The sequence below is a fragment of the Saccopteryx bilineata genome, chromosome 3, assembly GCF_036850765.1.
Source record: "Saccopteryx bilineata isolate mSacBil1 chromosome 3, mSacBil1_pri_phased_curated, whole genome shotgun sequence".
Lineage (NCBI taxonomy): Eukaryota > Metazoa > Chordata > Mammalia > Chiroptera > Emballonuridae > Saccopteryx > Saccopteryx bilineata.
Window position 1 is genome coordinate 13,866,999 of NC_089492.1, and position 19,487 is coordinate 13,886,485.

A 19,487-nucleotide genomic window follows, 5' to 3' on the forward strand; every position below is an offset into this window, starting at 1 on the left:
AGCCCCTCCACATCCCTCTGACATTGTATCTATTGCTGTCACCTACAACTTGGGTGTGAATATTGCATTCTGCTGCCCTGTCAGAGGGACTGATACAGCCATTCTGTCAGTCGTGTACTCACTTATCTGCCTTGTGCCTCGGCACATTCCAGTTTACAGTAGTTAGACTCAGTTTAGGATTTTTCTACTGTTTCCTGTGTAGAGTTGCTCTTTCCTGTTTCCCTAGTTTCTCTGTCAATTCAGTGACATTCTCTATATCTTTTCCAAAATTTTTTTACATTCTGGCTCATTAATGACACTGATAGTCTTCCTTCCTAGGTTTATTGTGTGTGTGTGTGTGTGTGTGTGTGTGTGTGTTTTGTTTTGTTTTGTTTTGATGTTTTGTTTTGATGTTTAGTCTTGCTGTTGATTGATGCTTTTATTCCCCCTGATATTTCTAAGGGGTCTGGATAGGACATAGCAATAAAATTGTTTGGATTTAGTCTATGCCATTTGACTTAGATGTTCAAAATACTAGATTAGCACCCAGGAAAAAAACATGAATTACATAATTTTAGTAACTGTTACTGTACATGGTAAAACTAAAGAAGGAATTGTAATGGCTAAAATCTTAACTCAGAAGGTTGAGTTTATTTTTGGTAAATTATTTGAAGGAGAAAATTTTAAACCCTTGATTTATTTCTCAGATCGTCTTATTAGGCACAGAGCCTGTGCTTTAAGAGATACTGCCTATGCGATAATTAAAGAAGAACTCGATGAGGACTTTGAGCAGCTTTGTGAAGAAATTCAAGAATCTAGAAAGAAGCGAGGTAAGTAGGAAAATTATTTGGCACCAGAAAAAGATGCTTTGGATGTGGTGTGAGTCCTTTTAATTAATCCTTCAGGTAATTTTGAAATCTGGGAGTTTGATTTGATGTTTTATATGTCTATTTATAAGGTTGTAGCTCCTCCAAGTATGCCCCATCTTATTACCATGTGATGCCAAAGCAAATTCCCACTCCTGCTGTCGATAAAAGATCAGATCCGGAGCAGAATGAAAAGCTAAAGGCGTCTAATACTCCTGTGGCTTGTAGCACTCCTGGTAAGTGCACTTGGGTGATTTTTTTTTTATTATTCATTTTGGAAGGGAGAGAGAGGGAGAGAGGAGAGAGAGAGAGAAGGGGGGGAGGAGCAGGAAGCATCAACTCCCATATGAGCCTTGACCAGGCAAGCCCAGGGTTTCAAACCGGCGACCTCAGCATTTCCAGGTTGATGCTTTATCCACTGCGCCACCACAGGTCAGGCTGGGTGATTTTTACTCTACTTGTATCCTTTATGCTTTTCCAGTCCCATTTACTTTCTCCCTCAGTTCCCTTTATATTGATGTAGTGAATTACATTGATTTTGTAAATATTGAGACAGCTTTGCATTCTTGAAATAACTCCAGGTGATGATGATGTACCACTTGTAGTCCCAGTTCACCTCCTACTTACGAATTTACTTGATTTGAAACTGATTTTTCTTTCCTAAAAATCCTGGTCATTTCCTATTCCTCTTTATTCTTAGGATGTAACTTTATAGGATACCAGCCCCAGACAGAACCTGTGGGTTTTTCAGAGACCTCTCTTTTTTGGCATGCTCTTAATTCCATTTCTTGCTCTTTAAGCCCATGAATGTGAAACTCGCGGCTTGTTTAATATATATATATATACATATATATGTATGTATGTATATGTATGTATATGTATATATATATGTATATATATAATTTTTTTTTAGTTGATTTTAGGGAGAGAGAGAAACATTGATTTTCTCTCTCTAATAAGTGGAATTATTCCACTTATTCTTCATGCATGCATTGGTTGATTTCTATATGTGCCCTGACCAGGGATTGAACCAGCAACCTTGGCATATTAAAATATATATATACGGATTATACAGCAGTGAGAATGACTAAACTTCAATGACATTTAACAGTATAGATGAATCTCCCAAGCATAATATTGTAGTATGGTTATACTGTATCTAGTCTAGGCAGAAAGTTTAATCTTTGTATACCTTTGTTTCTCCATTTGGAAATGATGTGATAATGGTAACAAACCTGATCAGGTTAAAGTGAATTTTAATGACTTTTAGTACACATGAAGGACTTAGAAGAGTTCCTACTATACAACAGACACTTAACGAAATATAAGCCATTTTTTATCTTGTCATTTATCTTGTTTATTCAACTCAGACTACTGCCAAAGTTTTCTTTGTAATACATGGCAATAGACAAGTAATTCATTGCCCTCTGTAAAATTATTCAATATTTAGCTCTGGGCGGACAGCTCAGCTGGTTAGAGCATTGTCCCAATCTGCCAAGGTTGCAGGTTTGATCCCCAGTCAGGGCACACACAGGAAGCAAACAATGAATACACAATTAAATGTAACAACGAATGAATGCTTCCCTTCCCTCTCCCCTTTTTCTCCTGCCTGTCAATGTCCCTCTGAAAAATCAATCAAAAAATCTTAAAAGAACAACACAGTCCTGTCCAGGTAGCTTCGTTGGTTGGAGCTTTGTTCCAAAGCTCAGCAGTTGCAAATTCAATCCCCTAGTCAGGGCACATACAGGAACAGCTCAATGTTCCTGTCTGTCTGTCCCTCTTTCCTCTTCCTCCTCCTCCTCTTTCTTCTTCTTTCTTCTTCCTTCCTTCCTTCCTTCTTCTTCCTTCCTTCCTTCCTTCCTTCCTTCTTCTTCTTCTCCTTCCTTCTTCTTCCTTCCTCCTCCTCCCCCCTTCTTCTCCTCCCTCCTCTTCCTCCTCCCTCCTCCTTCCTCCTTCCTCCCCCTCCTCCTCCTCCTCCCTCTTTCTCCCTTCTCCTTCTCCCTTCTCCCTCCTTCTTCCTCCTCCTTCTTCTTCTTCTCCTCTTCTTTTTTAGACATAGAGAGTGACAGAAAAACAAGAAGGGAGAGAGATGAGAAGCATTAATTCTTTGTTGCAGCATCTTAGTTATTAATTGATTGCTTTCTCACATGTGCCTTGACAGGGGGCTACAACAAAGCGAATGACTCCTTGCTCAAGCCAGTGACCTTGGGCTCAAGCTGGTGAGCCTTGCTCAAACCAGATGAGCCCCTGGGTCCTTCATGTCCCAGTCCGATGCTCTATCCACTGCGCCACCGCCTGGTCAGGCTGTCCCTCTTTCTTTAAAAAACAAAAATCAGTCAATGAATGCATAAATAAATGGAACAACCAATCGATGTTTCTCTTCCTCTCTTTAAAAAGAAAAAGTTTAAGTTTTTAAAAGATTATTCAAGTTAAAATTCAGACTTCTCGGGCCTGACCAGGCGGTGGCGCAGTGGATAGAGTATTAGACTGGGAGGTGGAGGACCCAGGTTCAAGACTCTGAGGTCGCCAGTGTGAGTGCGGGCTCATCTGGTTTGAGCAAAGCTCACCAGCTTGGACCCAAGGTTGCTGGCTTGAGCAAAGGGTTACTTGGTCTGCTGTAGCCCCATAGGCAAGGCACATGTGAAAAAGCAATCAGTGAACAACTAAAATACCACAACAAAAAACTGATGATTGATGCTTCTCATCTCTCTGCGTTCCTGTCTGTCTGTCCCTATCTGTCCCTCTCTCTGACTCTTGCTCTGTCTCTGTAAAAAAAAAAAAAAAAAATCCAAACTTCTCGGAATAACAGATCATTGCCCATTTCTCTACCTTCTTATAGTATCCTCTTATATCTCAGGAGGTATGTTTTTTCCCACTTAAGATGTTAGAAAATTGTCGAATGTTCTTTTATCCTTTTCCTTTAAATTCTATGAAGCTCAGTTGAAGAGAAAAATTCGTAAAAAGTCAAAATGGCACTTAGGTACCATCACAAAGCGGAGGAAAATTTCACAGACAAAAGATGGTAGCCAAAATGTCACAGATGACAAAACTGAGAGTGATGTGGAGGAAAATCACGATATAAGTGTCGACCACAATGAGACCGGGAACACAGGAGAGTCCTCAGTGGAAGAAAACGACATGCAACAAACTGCCTTTGAAAGCACAATAGATTTGGCAAATAATTCTTCAATTGCCTATTGTGTTGATAATGAATTTGACTCTGGGAAGGCTACAGCATGTACAGAATTGAAGAAAGATAAGATTGCTTGCAATGGAGATGCCTTGAGTTCTCAAATAAATGTTTCTGATGAAAATGAAGGAAAAGGTAAGTCTCAAACAACTTATTTTAAAGAAATACTAATAACCATCTCAATTTATTCCTATTTTCTTGTCTTTCATAGTACAGGTGTTAACTTCATTAGAGAAGATAGCATTATCTTTAATAACTATTGAACAAGTAAATCACTGTTGTTGAAAGCCTACTATGGCAGGCTGGATTTGAGCGCCTAGTTCACTCCTTAATAACTTGTCACCTCAGGCAAGGTTCTAGACCTATCAGCCTTAGTTTTCTCTTCTGCCAAATTGGGGTAGATAGTTGCGGGTAATGAGATATTTTGAGGATTGAATAAAATAATTCCTCTGAAGCATGTAGCAAAGTGCTTGGCTCTACAGTATGTATGTTTTTAGGCTCTACAGTTTTTAAAAGCTGGCAGGATACCCGCTCATTTTTAAGCTTGATAAGCAGTTTCCTGTGATTCTTGCTGAATGGTGTAGAACAGTTGTTTTATCCCCATCATTCCTCTATTTATAGTGTAGGTTAAGTCCAAGATTATGTATATATTTTTTTTCCATTGACTTGAAAGAAAATAGCATCAACTTGTTCCACTTAGCTGTTTCATTTAGTTGTGCGTTCATTGATTGCTTCTTGTATGTGCCCTGGCTGGGGATCAAACCCACAACCTTGGTGCACCAGGACAACGCTTTACCCACTGTGTGTGCTGGCCAGGACAATTTTTTTTTTTTTGTATTTTTCTGAAGCTGGAAACGGGAAGAGACAGTCAGACAGACTCCGCATGCGCCTGACCAGGATCCACCCGGCACGCCCACCAGGGGCTACGCTCTTCCCACCAGGGGGCGATGCTCTGCCCCTCCGGGGCGTCGCTCTGTCGCGACCAGAGCCACTCTAGCACCTGGGGCAGAGGCCAAGGAGCCATCCCCAGGGCCCGGGCCATCCTTGCTCCAATGGAGCCTTGGCTGCTGGAGGGGAAGAAAGAGACAAAGAGGAAGGAAGGGGTGGGGGTGGAGAAGCAAATGGGCGCTTCCCCTATGTGCCCTGGCCAGGAATCGAACCCGGGTCCCCCGCACGCCAGGCCGACGCTCTACCCCTGAGCCAACCGGCCAGGGCCGACAAAGATTATTTATATTCTAATAATCCTGCTCCCAAAGTTTTTCACTGAGAATTTTCCCACCTGGATCTTCTTGGACCTTTGGCAGATTTGTTTGATATTTCTCTTTTTTCTTTAAGATTTTATTGATTTATAGAGAAAGGAGTGGGGGGTAGGGGAGCAGGAAGCATCAACTTGTAGCAGTTGCTTCTTGTATGTGTATTGACCAAGTAAACTGAGGTTTCGAACCAGCGACTTCAGTATTCCATTTCAGGTTGATACTTTATCCATTGCACCACCACGGCTCAGGTGATTTGTTTGATCTTTGGAAAAGGCAAATCCTTTTTGGTCTTAAAGAGTAAAGGGAGTATAGCATTGGATGGGTGGCTCAGTTGGTTAGAGCATCATTTCAATATGCAAGGGTTGCTGGTTCGATCTCCAGTCAAAGCACATACAGAAACAGATTGATGTTTTTCTGTCTCTCCCTCTCTTCCTCTCTTTCTTAAATTGATCAATTATTTTATTTATTTATTTATTTATTTATTTTTACGATTTTTTTTTCTTTCTTTCCGCATCTCTCTGAAGCTGGAAACGGGGAAAGACAGTCAGACAGACTCCCGCATGCGCCCGACCGGGATCCACCCGGCACGCCCACCAGGGGCACCGCTCTGCCCACCAGGGGGCGATGCTCTGCCCCTCCGGGGCGTTGCCCTGCCGTGACCAGAGCCACTCCAGCGCCCGGGGCAGCGGCCAAGGAGCCATCCCCAGCGCCCGGGCCATCCCTGCTCCAATGGAGCCTTGGCTGCGGGAGGGGAAGAGAGAGACAGAGAGAGGAAGGAGGGGTGGGTGGAGAAGGAAATGGGCGCCTCTCCTATGTGCCCTGGCCGGGAATCGAACCCGGGTCCCCCGCACGCCAGGCCGACGCTCTACCCCTGAGCCAACCGGCCAGGGCCATATTTTATTTTTTTAAGTAAAAAGAGCAGTAGGTAACAGGGTCCAAAGTTTATTTTTGTCAATAACAAGTATTGTCTAAGTTAATAAGACTGGTTTTCTTCAGTGGCTTATATGCTGAAAGTAAATCATGTTCAGGGACTTCCTTAAAATGATTTCCAGTGTATTTGAGTAATGATAGAATGGACTAGCAAATATCCACTGTGGATATTTGAAATGTTCATCTTCTGACCATACAATTTAGTATGTTTTGTATGGGTTCAGAGTTGTTGTTGTTTTTTCTTATTATCTTCTTTAAAATGACGCTATTAGCCCTGGCCAGATAGCTTAGTTGGTTAGAGCATCATCCTGAAGCACAGAGGTTTCTGGTTCGATTCTGGTCAGGGCACATACAGGAACAGATCGATGTTCCTGTCTGTCTCTCCCTCCCCATCCTCTCTCTCTAAAATAAATAAACATTAAAAAAAAAAAAAAAGGACACTACTTATGCCTGACCAGGTGGTGACACACTAGATAGAGCCTTGGTCTGGGATGCTGTGGACCTAGGTTCAAACCCTAGGGTTGCTGTCATGAGCATGGGATCATAGACATGACCCCAAGCTCACTGGCTTGGCTGGAGTCCTCTAGTCAAGGCACACAGGTGAAAGCGATCAGTGAACAACTAAGGAGACACAACAAAGAATTGATGCTTCTCATCTCTCTCCTTTCCTGTCTGTCTGTCTGTTTCTCTTGCCTTTTTTTTTTTTTTTTTAAGGACACTATTCAGTGGAACAGGTACATGTTTACATATCAGGAGGTTGGGGTTTGTCTGGGCTCTTATAATGGGTATGACCTTAGAAACATCTCATAACCTCTTTTCACCTCATTTTTCTCAACTATCAGTGAGGAGATTGTTTTAGATCAGTATATACACACTTCTTCTGTATAGCGCCAGATAGAAAATACTGAGTCCTACAGTCTGTCACAACACAGCCCTGCAAGAGAAGCCGCACTGCACGCATATGTAAGATGGGAGTGGTTGTGTTCTATTAATCCTTGATAGTGGGACGCCAGATTTGGTTCCCAGGTAGTCATTTGCAACTCCTATTCTAGATCACTGAGGTCTCTCCCAGCTCTTAAATTCTATTTTATGCTTAAGTAGAAAACAGTTGAGAATCCCCAGACATACCTCTCTTGGCCAGAACAACTGAGAATCCCTAGAAATCCTCAGATGTTATTAATTTTTGTGTGTAAGTGGCAGCATCTTAATCTTATAGCAGAGTCAGTACACCAGAATTAGTGTGTATGTGTCTTCGTAAATATATCCTGCAATTTAGTCAGCCTAATGTTAATTTTAGGCATTATAATGTCTGAACCAAATAAATAAGAATGTTTCTTAATTATCTATTCTAGAAACATGGATTCTGCGAATGACACGAGCTGGACGTTCCCAAGTAGAGCAACAGCAGCTCATCAGTGTTGAAAAGGCTTTGGCAATTCTTTCTCAGCCTACACCTTCACTTGTTGTGGACCATGAGCGATTAAAAGTATGTAAATTGGGGCTATAATGCTTTCATTGTACAGATTAACAACAACCTACCAAAAAAGAACTATAATAATAGATTGTATCAATTTAGCATGTAATACATACTGATCTTTTACGAAAGGGTAAGTTTGGCATGGAATAACTTTCATAACAGCAGTGGTTGGAGGTGGCTAGTATGTTGATATTGTAGTTTTAACAGACTACCTACATTATTGATCCCATACATAAAAAACATACATTGGTTTTTACAACCATTACCTTTGACTACTTTTTTAAAAAATATTTTATTTATTGATTTAGGGGGGAGGAAGAAGCATCAACTCAAGTAGTTGCTGCTTGTATGTACTTCAGCTGGCAAACCCAGGGTTTCAAACTGGTGACCTCAGCATTTGAGGTCAATGCTCTTTCCACTGCGCCACCACAGGCCAGGCTGTAATGCAATATTTCTGAGGTAGTGGCATATCCTGGGAGGGCCAGAGTTGAAGAATCACAGAAATTCAGTAAGTCCATTTCAGTTATGAGAAAAAACACTAAGCAGATAGAAAACAAATTTTTATAGCCTGACCAGGGGTAGTGCAGTGGATAGGGTATTGACCTGAAACACTGAGATCTCTGATTCAAAACCCCAGGGTTGCTGGCTTGAGTGCAGGGTCTCTGGATTGAATGCAGGATTGTCAACAAGATCTCAGGGTTGCAGGCTTGAAGCCCAAGGTCACTGGCTTGAGTAAGGGCTTGCTGGCTTGGCTTGAGCCACCACCATCACCCCTCACCCCAGCACTGTCAAGGCATGTAAGAGAAGCCATCATTGTACAGCTAAAGCAAAGCAACTACAAGTTGCTGCTTCTCCTCTCTCTCTCCCTTCCTGTCTCTGACTCTCTCTCTCAAAAAAAATAGAAAGAAGATCCTTTTGATAAGAAAAAGAACTAAAAAGTGGTAATTCAGTGGTAATTCAAAAGTGGTTCTTTCTCATTTTGTTTCACATAATGGGATTAGTTAAAATATACTTAGAGTACAATAAAATACCCTGCAAAAGCGTTGCTTTTTTTCCCTCTATAAATCTAGTTTAAGATGATTTTTTAATTCGTGTGTAGAGATTTACGGCTAGAATCGAAATTGGCAACCTTTTCAGCTCTAGTGTTTAGAATGGAGTTAGCCAGAGCAAAGACCAGGATCACAGAATGATGAAAAAGTTAACTAGAGCTAAATTACAGAGGCACTGTCAGCCTGCCCTGTCACCTCAAGTGACCCGGCCTGCCTTCTTTCTGGTTTATATGCTAAAAGTTCCCAAATCTTCTGAATTAAAATATCTCAGAGAATTTATCTCTCACATGTAAACACCCATATTTTCTTTTAGAATCTTTTGAAGACTGTTGTAGAAAAGAGTCAAGAATACAATATTTTTCAGTTGGAAAATTTATATGCAGTAATCAGCCAGTGTATTTACCAGCATCGCAGGGACTATGACAAAACAACACTTATTCAGGTAAACCAATCTGTATAACAAATTCATTTTGTAAGAATTTTTAAAGGCCATTGTTCAATATGATATGTGCATTATGGATTATTTCTAGGTGCAGTTGAGTTCTGTGCTTCCTTTAATCAAGCACTTTACTAGTTTGTTTCTTCTTTTATAAGCAGTGAAACTATAGTATCAGTAAACTATGAAAAAACTTTATTGTGTGTATTAATGAAGATGTGTAGCTTCTTTTTATGATAGACCTATTTATTTGTCTTAATCTTACTTTATAGTAAGATTTGGTTCCACCATCTGAGAACCAAATCTGGGCATTAGAGAGCTAACTTAAGTAGATATTAAAAAAGAAATCAATAAAAGTAAAAATGTATTGTATTATATTTACATAGTATAAACACTACTACTATCAACTATATACCTACTTGTGTGTGTATATGTATACATATATACTGCTAACAAAAATTAGGCAGTATTTTGTAGCTTCATATTCATTTTGAAATATCTATTTTTTATGAGTATTAGATAGTATTTAGCATACCTACTAAAGTACACTGTGGTACCTACATAGTGTATGTAATACTAGTACCTATAAAATACAAAATCTATAAGTATATCAGTGCCTTGGTTATAACTGTTTGAATTTAACATGAGATGACCCCATCTCACACTCATTTAAAGGGGATTTGAATAAGGAAGTCTTATCAGTAGTCTTAGTTTATGTGATAGTCTTTTAAGTTCTGAACTCAATTGCTGTTTTCATTATCAGGTATATATGTATATATACATGGCTAGTATATTCTTAAGGGTGTTTACAGGGGAAAAAATAGCAATAATGTTTCTTTAGCTTTTCCTTGTTGAAACTTACTACTTTTCCTTTCTACCCTTTATCTAGAAAATGGAGCAAGAGGTAGAAAACTTCAATTGTTCCAGATCATGATATGGTATTGCATATTCTTTATATTGTTTTTATTTAGTTAATCTTTGTCATGTTCACATAACTGATGCAAGATGAAATCTTGTATCTTTAAGGAAAAAATTAAAATAGTAAATAAAAATATTTGAACTTTCTTAGTATTTATATATACGTGTAAGATAAACTACAGAGATAACTGAAAATACTGGGAGTTTGAGTAGGCACTATAGTAGTAGTATTGCTATGGTATCAGTGGTTGAGGAGTGGCCGGCTTTTTTTTAAATGGAATTTCATTGGGGTGACATCCATTTCATATCTGTTTATATTAAAAGATATTTGATAGCTAATGTCTTATGGTACTGAAGAGTAATTAGTGATATTTTTTTGTTTTTAAGTACTTTTAATTTTATTCTTCCTATAATATTTTATTATATTAGACTACAAACTTAACCATTGTATCTTTGTCATCCTTTTTGTTTGTTTTATTCAGTGTCCATCTCTCATCTGCCTTTAGCTTCTTCTGCCCATTCACTTAAAAGCCAGTGTTCGAGTCATGATTTGCCAGAGAGCCCTTGACAATTTCTGGATGCACCACACTTCTGTATTTGAATGTCATAATTCATACTTTTTAGATAAACATTTTTATAATTCAAACTTAGGTTAATAAATTTTTAAAGTATTTTTAGTTAGACTTTATACGCAATAAACATTAATAACTACTTTGTTAAACAGCTTTTTAATAGCACCAAGTTTTTATATTTGAAAACTATATTCTAAATTTATGTTTAGGGTATATTCTATAGATATCTTTTCTATACAATTATATAAATATTATAAATTTTGTATTAATGATACCAAAAATACCTTTCTTCCTTAATACCTGCCAAATTTTTATTTCTGATTTTTTTTTTTTTTGGTGTATTTTGTTTGTAAATGGAATTAGGTAATGGAATTTAGGGTTCTGTATTAGAAAAAAATTAGTTGTTTTTTAACAGTTTTTATTGATACCCAGTTGGGGCTCATGGAATGTCCTGTCACAAAAATTTTGAAAGAACAGAAAGTATTACACGCACAAGACAAACTCCTGTTCTGTGCCGAACAGGAAAGCATTGACGTGTAGTCCTACCTTACATTCCAACACTGCTTGTGCACATCCGCGCCACACAGGGCACATTTCCTTTGTTTTCCCTCGCAGGTCCTTCAGTGCATGTCCAGTTGCATCAAATCTAACACCTTCAGGTACACAGCTTTTCCTTTTCACACTTGATCTGGGTCTTCCAGTGACTTTAGGATTAGATAATGAGTCTTTTTTTCATATATGTTCTTGCAATTTTGCATCTGAAGTCTAATAATGAGATGTTTTCATTCAAAGCCGTATAAAGAGCATGGGCATTAACAACAGCAACATCAATGGCATTTGTAAAAAGAGAAAAATACCACTTCTTTCCTCAAAATTTAATGTGATACCTTTGGACATTCCAGTCCAGCTTGTCAACCCCACCCATATATTTGTTATATTGCCCTACAATGTGTGGTCTGTCCACTCAACATTCTTTCTTAGAATATGTTTTCACTTTTTCTAAAGGTTGTACTCCTAAATAATTTGACATAACTTTGACACAGTTATTGTCATTTCAAATCAATGCAAAAATGTTATTCCTTTCATTATAACAGTAATTGTATGCTCCACATATGCTCCATGTTCTTTTCTTTTCATAATGCTATCAGATTTCAAGGGACACTTATTTATTCTATTACAGTGCTGTTCCAGTCACCTTTATATTACAGTCTTTCCATTTCAATAATAATTCAAAGCTGGTAAAGAATTTGTCAAAAAATACTTTATATTCTGATAGGTACTGCAGAAAGGAAGTCATCTTCATTATTACAGAGGCTCCTACACCACTCACAACTTGTTCTTTTTCACATTTTCCTTCATAAGTATCCATATGAAAACAGTACTGAGATTCAGAGCAGCACATGGCCCATTGTTTGAAACCAAACCTGATTGGCTTTCCTCTTATAAATTGTTTCAAACAGTGGTGTCCATAATATCTTACCATTTGCTCATTGACTGAAAGGTTTTGAGCAAATAATTCGAACTTTTTAAAATTTGAATTCAATTTGTCAGTCACAGGTCGAATTTTAAATAGTTTATCTTTCTTTTCCATGGCAATTATGGAACTATTGTTAAAATGCAAATTTTTTTTTTTAATTTCTAAAAACCTGTGCTTTGGCATACAGTTTCTAATGCAGGTAAGATTCAGATCTTTATCCTCACACCAGTATAATTGTTTCTATGGTAAGGAATAGTATCCAGATTCAAAAATATTCCAATAAACTTTCTAAGGCAATTTGTGGAAAGTTCAAAATTATGTCTGTTGTTTTTTCTTGCATACCTTATACTTTAGGTTACTATAGAAGTTTAACAAATCGTCATCGAAAAATTCTTCAAATATGTCAGCAGGTGATTTTTCAAATGTTGAGCCATTTTTTATTTCAGTTCAGATACATTGTCATACTATAATATACTGTTAGAAAAGTTTATGTCCTATTTTTTCCAGTCACTCTTTGGCAATACTTTACGTTTTGATTTTTGCGTAGATGATGGATTGTCTTCTAAGGCAATTAGAATGTACTTCTAATTGACCAGGAACGTTCTGCAGGAGAGTGGCTCCTAAAATATTTTCATCAAGGTCTTCACAATCTGGTACTGCATCCACGTTATTGGGAGGCAATTCAGCTATATTGATGGTTTCTTGTTCTAATTTGTCAAAAAGTTCGTCATTTCCAAGTAGTTCTTCTATATCTCTAACACTAAGAAATTCTCTAGCAGCCATACTGCCCTGAAAACTGCAGGGGTAAGAAAAAAGCTATGAATTACTGAAGTACCTAAATATTATCCATTTTAACATAGCACATTCCATGAGCCCCAAATGGGGAACAACACATTTTATAGTATATTTTTTATAATAGGTATTATATGGACTTACATTTTATTGTGCTATCAACTAAAGGGATGTGTTAATAGTCTCACACACAACCCTGCCCAAAACAGAAAAGAACAGAAAGTTCGCTAGAAAAGAACGTAAACATTAAAACGACATTTTACCTCAGAAGTTAAACATTTATATGTCAAATACTTTTACAGGTTAGGCAACATTGAAACAAAAAATAATTTTGAAGACTAGAAGGTATGTGTGTTTAAATGAATACACATTTTATGTACTATAACCGTATTGTAAGTTGGGAAAAAAATATTAAAATCCCCACATGGGACCTGCAGCAGTTCAACACCATGCATATTGAAAATAGGACTCTATTTTAATATTGGCAAAATAGCTTCTGTTGGAAACTTTCAAAGGGAATAGGGGATAATGATCTCATATGAGAGATTCTAAATTCTAATACAGTTTCAGAGTTGAGCTGCCTTTTGTTGATTTATCTGGAAATTATATTTAATGCCTGCTAAAACCCAGTACTTTGGATACTTTAATAGATATTATCTTATGTAATGCATAAAGCAATGCTAGTCACTGAAAACATTTGAGTAAGTGTATATTCCTGGGTTCATGCACACACATCCATATATGTACTTATTTTTATTGAAGATTATTATAATTTATTCAGAGCCGTCTTTTATAACTAAGATTTCATTTTATATGTATAGTTTCTGTAATAAATTTTAAATGAAAAATGTTTCTCAAATTTGTTTCTATTCATTATTTTAAAATGTCCTAAAGATAATTCAGTGCAAAATTTGTTTTATTATTGTTTATTACTTATTTATAATTCTATTGATATTTGCAGTGTTTGAATGGTATATATATTTTTAGCTACAAAGACTAATATCTTTCCCATCCTTTTTATGACATACTATCTACAGACATGGGAAATAATATGTCTACATTCCTGTATAAACTTTCAAAACCATTCTGAAATAGCAAATGTAGAATGTTTCTTTTTTGATTAAAACTGCAGTCAATCTATAATAATTAGGCAAGAAAAAGTATAAGAGGCATCCAATTTAGGAAGAAAGAAGTACAACTATTCACAGATGACATGATCTTACATGTAGAATGTTCTAAAGAATCCATGAAAATCTGTTAAAGCTAGTAAATGAATTTGGCAAAGTTGTAGGATAGCAGATCAATACATAAAAGTCAGTTGTATTTCTGAACATTAGCAATGAACAATACAAAAAAAATAAAGCAATTCTATTTATAGTAGCATCTAAGGCAATAAAACAAACACCTAGAAACAAATTCATCCATGGAAATGCAAAACTTGCCCTGGCCGGTTGGCTCAGTGGTAGAGCGTCGGCCTAGCGTGCGGAGGACCCGGGTTCGATTCCCGGCCAGGGCACATAGGAGAAGCGCGCCCATTTGCTTCTCCACCCCTCCGCCGAGCTTTCCTCTCTGTCTCTCTCTTCCCCTCCCGCAGCCAAGGCTCCATTGGAGCAAAGATGGCCCGGGCGCTGGGCATGGCTCTGTGGCCTCTGCCTCAGGCGCTAGAGTGGCTCTGGTAGCAATATGGCGACGCCCAGGATGGGCAGAGCATCGCCCCCTGGGGGGCAGAGCACCGCCCCTGGTGGGCGTGCCGGGTGGATCCCGGTCGGGCGCATGCGGGAGTCTGTCTGACTGTCTCTCCCTGTTTCCAGCTTCAGAAAAAAGAAAAAAAAAAAAAAAGAAATGCAAAACTTGCACACTGATAAGTACAAAATGTTGCTGAAAGAAATGAAATAAGATCTAAACAAATGGAAAGACATCCTGTATGTATGGATTGGAAGACTTAAGGTTGTTAAAATAGCAATATTCCACAAAGAAGTCTACACATTTAGTGCAATACCTATTGAAATCTATCAATGGCCTTTTTTGTGGAAATGGGAAAATCAATCCTAAATTCATAATGGAATTGTAGAGGACTGAATAGCCGAAACAATCTTGAGAAAGTTGGACTCACTTTTTCCAAAACATACTCAAAGCTGCATTAATAAAATGTGGTCCTGCCATAAAGGCTAGGCATATAGACCAATGGAATAGAATTGGGAGTCCACAAATAAATTCATATATCTATGATCAAATTGATTTTTGACAGTGGTACCTAAGACTTAATGGAGGAAAGAATAGTCTCTTCAACAAATGGTGCTGAGAAAATTCAATGTCCACATGTAAAATAATGAGGTTAGACCTCTACCTCACAGTGGATGCAAAGTAATTTAACAAAATGGATCATAGACCTAAATTTAAGTTAAAACTAAAATTCTTAGAAGAAGACAAGGGCAAATGTTTATGAACTGGAATTTGGCAATCATTTCTTAAATGTGGTACCAAAAAACAGTAGAAACAAAAGGAAAATTAGATGAACAGGACCCGAAGTTTGAAACCTTTGTGCTTTTTCTACAGATCCTATTATAAAGGTTATTAAACCTCCACAACAAAAAGACAGTCCATTAACGGATATGGATGATTTTGGTAACTTAATGATTTTGAGGACTACTGGTTAAGTAATCTAGAAGACGCTCCTCTATTGAAATTACTCTTTTTCTTTCAACTGCACTGGAATTTTGGGATAAAGATCACAAAAGTAAGGTGATCATTGTGATTTATGACTTGATTAACTTTGATCATATGGCAGAAGCAGTGTTTCTCATGTTGTCGATTGTAAAATTACTCTTCCCCTCCCTTTACTAGGCTTTGGAAGATCAGTAGCTCTCTTGTAACTAATGGGGATTTATGCCCTTTGCCTTTTTATTTTTAACTTATTCTCTCAGGGATCTGTGTGAATATGTGCTGTGCTATTGGAATTTCACTTCACTTCACTACCACACATTTTTATGCACAAAATAATGCAATTGAGATAGCCCCATAATACAAAGAACTCTGTTAGGATTTGAATATAATACAACTTTTTTGCTGAGGTATGTTGTGGGAGTAAAAACTCACTTTATGATAGGATATTAAGGAAAAGAGTGCTGGTTTGCCCCCTAATATCCATTCTCTTGATCATTGTAACAAAGCCCTGGGCAGTGTATACTGCTGGGGAACTGTTCTTTATTTTTTATTACATTGCAGCAAGATGTGGCCATGTGACTAAGTTCCGGCCAATGAGATACTAAGGCAAGTGCACAGTTTCTGGGAAGGCTCTTTGGAATGGAAGGGGTGAGACCACTTTGCCCTTCTGTGCTTCCCTTTTTACCTGTGGCCTGGGCTGGGGAGTTGGAGGAATTATATATAGAAATAAGTGGCTGAAACTCCAGTAGCTATCCTGGACCATGAGATGACCTTAAAGATGGAATGCATGCCTGCTTTCATAAAAGAAGGCTTTTGTCATGATTACTTTAGGGCAGTGTTTCCCAACCTTTTTTGTGCCGTGCCCCACCTTAACCTTTCTAAAATTTTTATGTCCCCCCTTATGTAACATACATAATTTTTAACATTAAAAAATTGATTTGTTCACTTAATAAACAAATGATAGGTTCTAGGAAGAAATCACTATGAAATTATTAACAAAACACAGTAAGTAAAATTTCAAAACATAATGAAAAACAAATTTAAATTCCAAATAATTTTAATACAGATTTTTCTATATTTATTATTTTAATTTAATGTGATCCTTGCGCTTGATGCTTGCTGCACAGAGATTTTATATTAGGTTCCAATTTGGTTAGCTTTAGTCTCAAGTCTCCACGTTGTGTTATATCCAGCTGATTTCTTTTTTTTACCAGTAAATCATTTACAGCACTAAATCCACATTCAGCTAAAAATGAAGATGGAAACGGTAGCAATAGTTTTCTTGCACATTTGGTTGAATTTGGGTATTTGATTTGTTTCCTCACAAAGCCATGCCATCGCTCCTTTGATATTAAATAAAGCTTTAACTGACTCATCATTTTGCAGTTCTGCGAGTTCTCCTTGATACTGCATATTTGATATATCAGACAAATCCACTAACATTGGCTGCATCATCCATGTTGGGAAATCAATTTGTTTTAAATCAGAAAATCTTTCTTTTAAATCAGCCGATAGAATATTCAAATGATTGACAATAACAAGTAAAGCGGTATCAGTTACTTCACATTTTTGGAGCCAATGAAACTGTTTAAAGTTTTTGTTGTTAATATGTTTCTGACATAACTCAATATTGGTAATGAAACCAAATATCTTTGCTTTTGCATCGACAAGAGTTTTATTTGTTCCTTGAAGTTGCTTATTTAATATATTTAGTTTTTCAAAGATATCGGCTAAATAACTCACAAATGCTTTACCATCTATTGTTAACAGATACTTCATTTCAGGTTTGTCGCTTAAAAAATCACTAAGAGTATCAAACAGTTCCATAAATCTTTTCAAACAGTTTCCTTTAGATAGCCATCTTACTTCAGTATGAAGTAAAAGTCTCACATGATCTTTATTTTGTTCTTCACAAAATAGCTTGAAAAGACGCTCACATTTGGCACTAGCTTTAATAGTATTAACACACTTTATTACTGTATGTAATACTTCATTCAGAACAGGCGAGAAGTTTTTAGCTACCAAGTTTTTCCTATGAATAACACAATGCACAAGAATCATTTCTGGATTCGCATCTTTCATCAATTTTAAGCAGCCATTTTTCTTGCCCATCATATTGGGAGCACCATCTGCAGCACAAGATGTTATATTTTTCATTGGTATATCATTGATATCTAAGTAGTTTTTTAGCTTATATATATCTTTGGAGGTAGTGGTGCTTTCTAATCTTTTACAGAACATTTCTTCAGCAAAATGTCCTTTATCAATATATCTTACATAAGTTATCAATACTGCCTCACTGTCTCTCAAAGTTGATTCATCCATTTGCAAGGAGAATTTTCTTGTTTTCAGCTTTTTAATAAGTTTTTCAATATCCTCACTCATTTCGTCTATTCTTCTGCTAACAGTATTGTCACTGAGTGGCATAGCTTTTACATCTTTGCCATCTTTTTCAAGAACCGTTTTAAGAAATGCTGATATTGACGGTTTTATTAAATTCTCTCCTATAGTGTGATTTTCTCCAGTTTTAGCAATGAATAAAGAAATTTGATAACTAGCCTCAAGAACACTATTATTAGTTGAAGTATGAGCAGTAAATAGAGACTTTAATGTTCTTTTTTCAAAATTTTTCTTTAAAGTTTTAAAGTAACTCAAATCTGAATTAATATGAGCACTATGTTTTTCGCCTTCAAATGCGCCTCAAGACAACCTCGTTTCATTGATTCGTTGGTCAAGCATTGCTGGCATAAAAGACAAAAAGGAATCTGCTCATCGTGAACAGCGGGTATGAACCCAAATTTTAAATATTCCTCCAAATATTGACGAGTTTTTTTCTTGCTTGCACCACTTATTTTACTATGGGCTATAAGAAATAAAAATAAGATCAATTAAAAACTAATATTAAAATATGTTAAAATATATTCAATGTGACATAGAGTAAACATATACTAAAAATTCATATTTATTTAAATGTATATAACACATTTACTACACTACCACCGCAAATCAAAAGGTATCTATATTTTTTCCACTTGACAAAATTTTCTGGAAAGTTATGCTTCTAAAATTAAAATTGTCGTGCATGCATTATTATAGCCCCAATAATATTTATAAAATATTAGTGCTTTCTAGCCCCGATGCAAGAAGTACTTAATAAAGAGTTTAATATTGATAAAAATAAAATCAAATACTTACCAATTATATCTATACAATATATATATGTATATTAATTAAATCAACGAGCTTTTACAACAGTTTTGACACATTTCAAATTAACACCAACTGAATGATGTGAAACACTACAGAAGTTGCGATGGGCCAATTAGGTGAGAATTAACTGCGTTGTTTAGCGAGTTTTTAAAACGTCCAGGGTTCCCCGCGTCAGACAGAACGCTCCGCGGTGAACCCAGGACGAAGTTTACTTGAGGACGCCAATCACTCAGTTGATATTTTGGTCTCGTCAAACGAAATTATACTTAATAATTATTTACCGCAATTATTTAAGAATTGCATTTTTTTGTTAAATTTGGCACCGATATCTAGTATTGCATTTAAATGGCCCGGGGCAAAAGAGTTAAAGTCCTATTGAGTCCATTTTCAAATTGCCCCCTTAACTATCGAATTGCCCCCCTGTGGGGCGTGGACCCCACGTTGGGAAACACCGCTTTAGGATATTGTTGAACCCTCTAACTACTAGACTTATTTGAAATAAACTACCTTGTTTAAACTACTGTTGTTGAGCGGATCTCTGTTATTGATAATAGAATGCAGTTCTAACCAACAAAGGCACATAGGATACAAAAAGTTGGGGACAATATTTTTGGTGCTTAGGGTCTCAAAAGGTCTTATTCAGGACTTGCTGCTTAAAGGAAGTAAAAGCT

General features: G+C 37.0%; 1 protein-coding gene across 4 annotated transcripts in view; it reads left to right on the forward strand.

The window, feature by feature from the left end:
- ATAD2 (ATPase family AAA domain containing 2) overlaps positions 1–16,972 on the forward strand; it is a 65,586-nt gene extending 48,614 nt beyond the window's left edge. For 2 of the 4 annotated variants that reach the window (XM_066265728.1, XM_066265732.1), the window contains 7 exons: positions 687–809; positions 938–1,081; positions 3,781–4,170; positions 7,574–7,707; positions 9,061–9,189; positions 10,073–10,121; positions 10,584–13,722. In XM_066265728.1, coding sequence (XP_066121825.1) covers positions 687–809; positions 938–1,081; positions 3,781–4,170; positions 7,574–7,707; positions 9,061–9,189; positions 10,073–10,117 — 965 coding nt within the window. In that variant the 3' untranslated portion in view covers positions 10,118–10,121; positions 10,584–13,722. Of the gene's footprint in view, positions 1–686; positions 810–937; positions 1,082–3,780; positions 4,171–7,573; positions 7,708–9,060; positions 9,190–10,072; positions 10,122–10,583; positions 13,723–15,498 lie in introns of those variants that run through there. The other 2 variants (XM_066265730.1, XM_066265731.1) reach the window with 2 other exon arrangements.
- Positions 16,973–19,487: the final 2,515 nt, after the last annotated feature.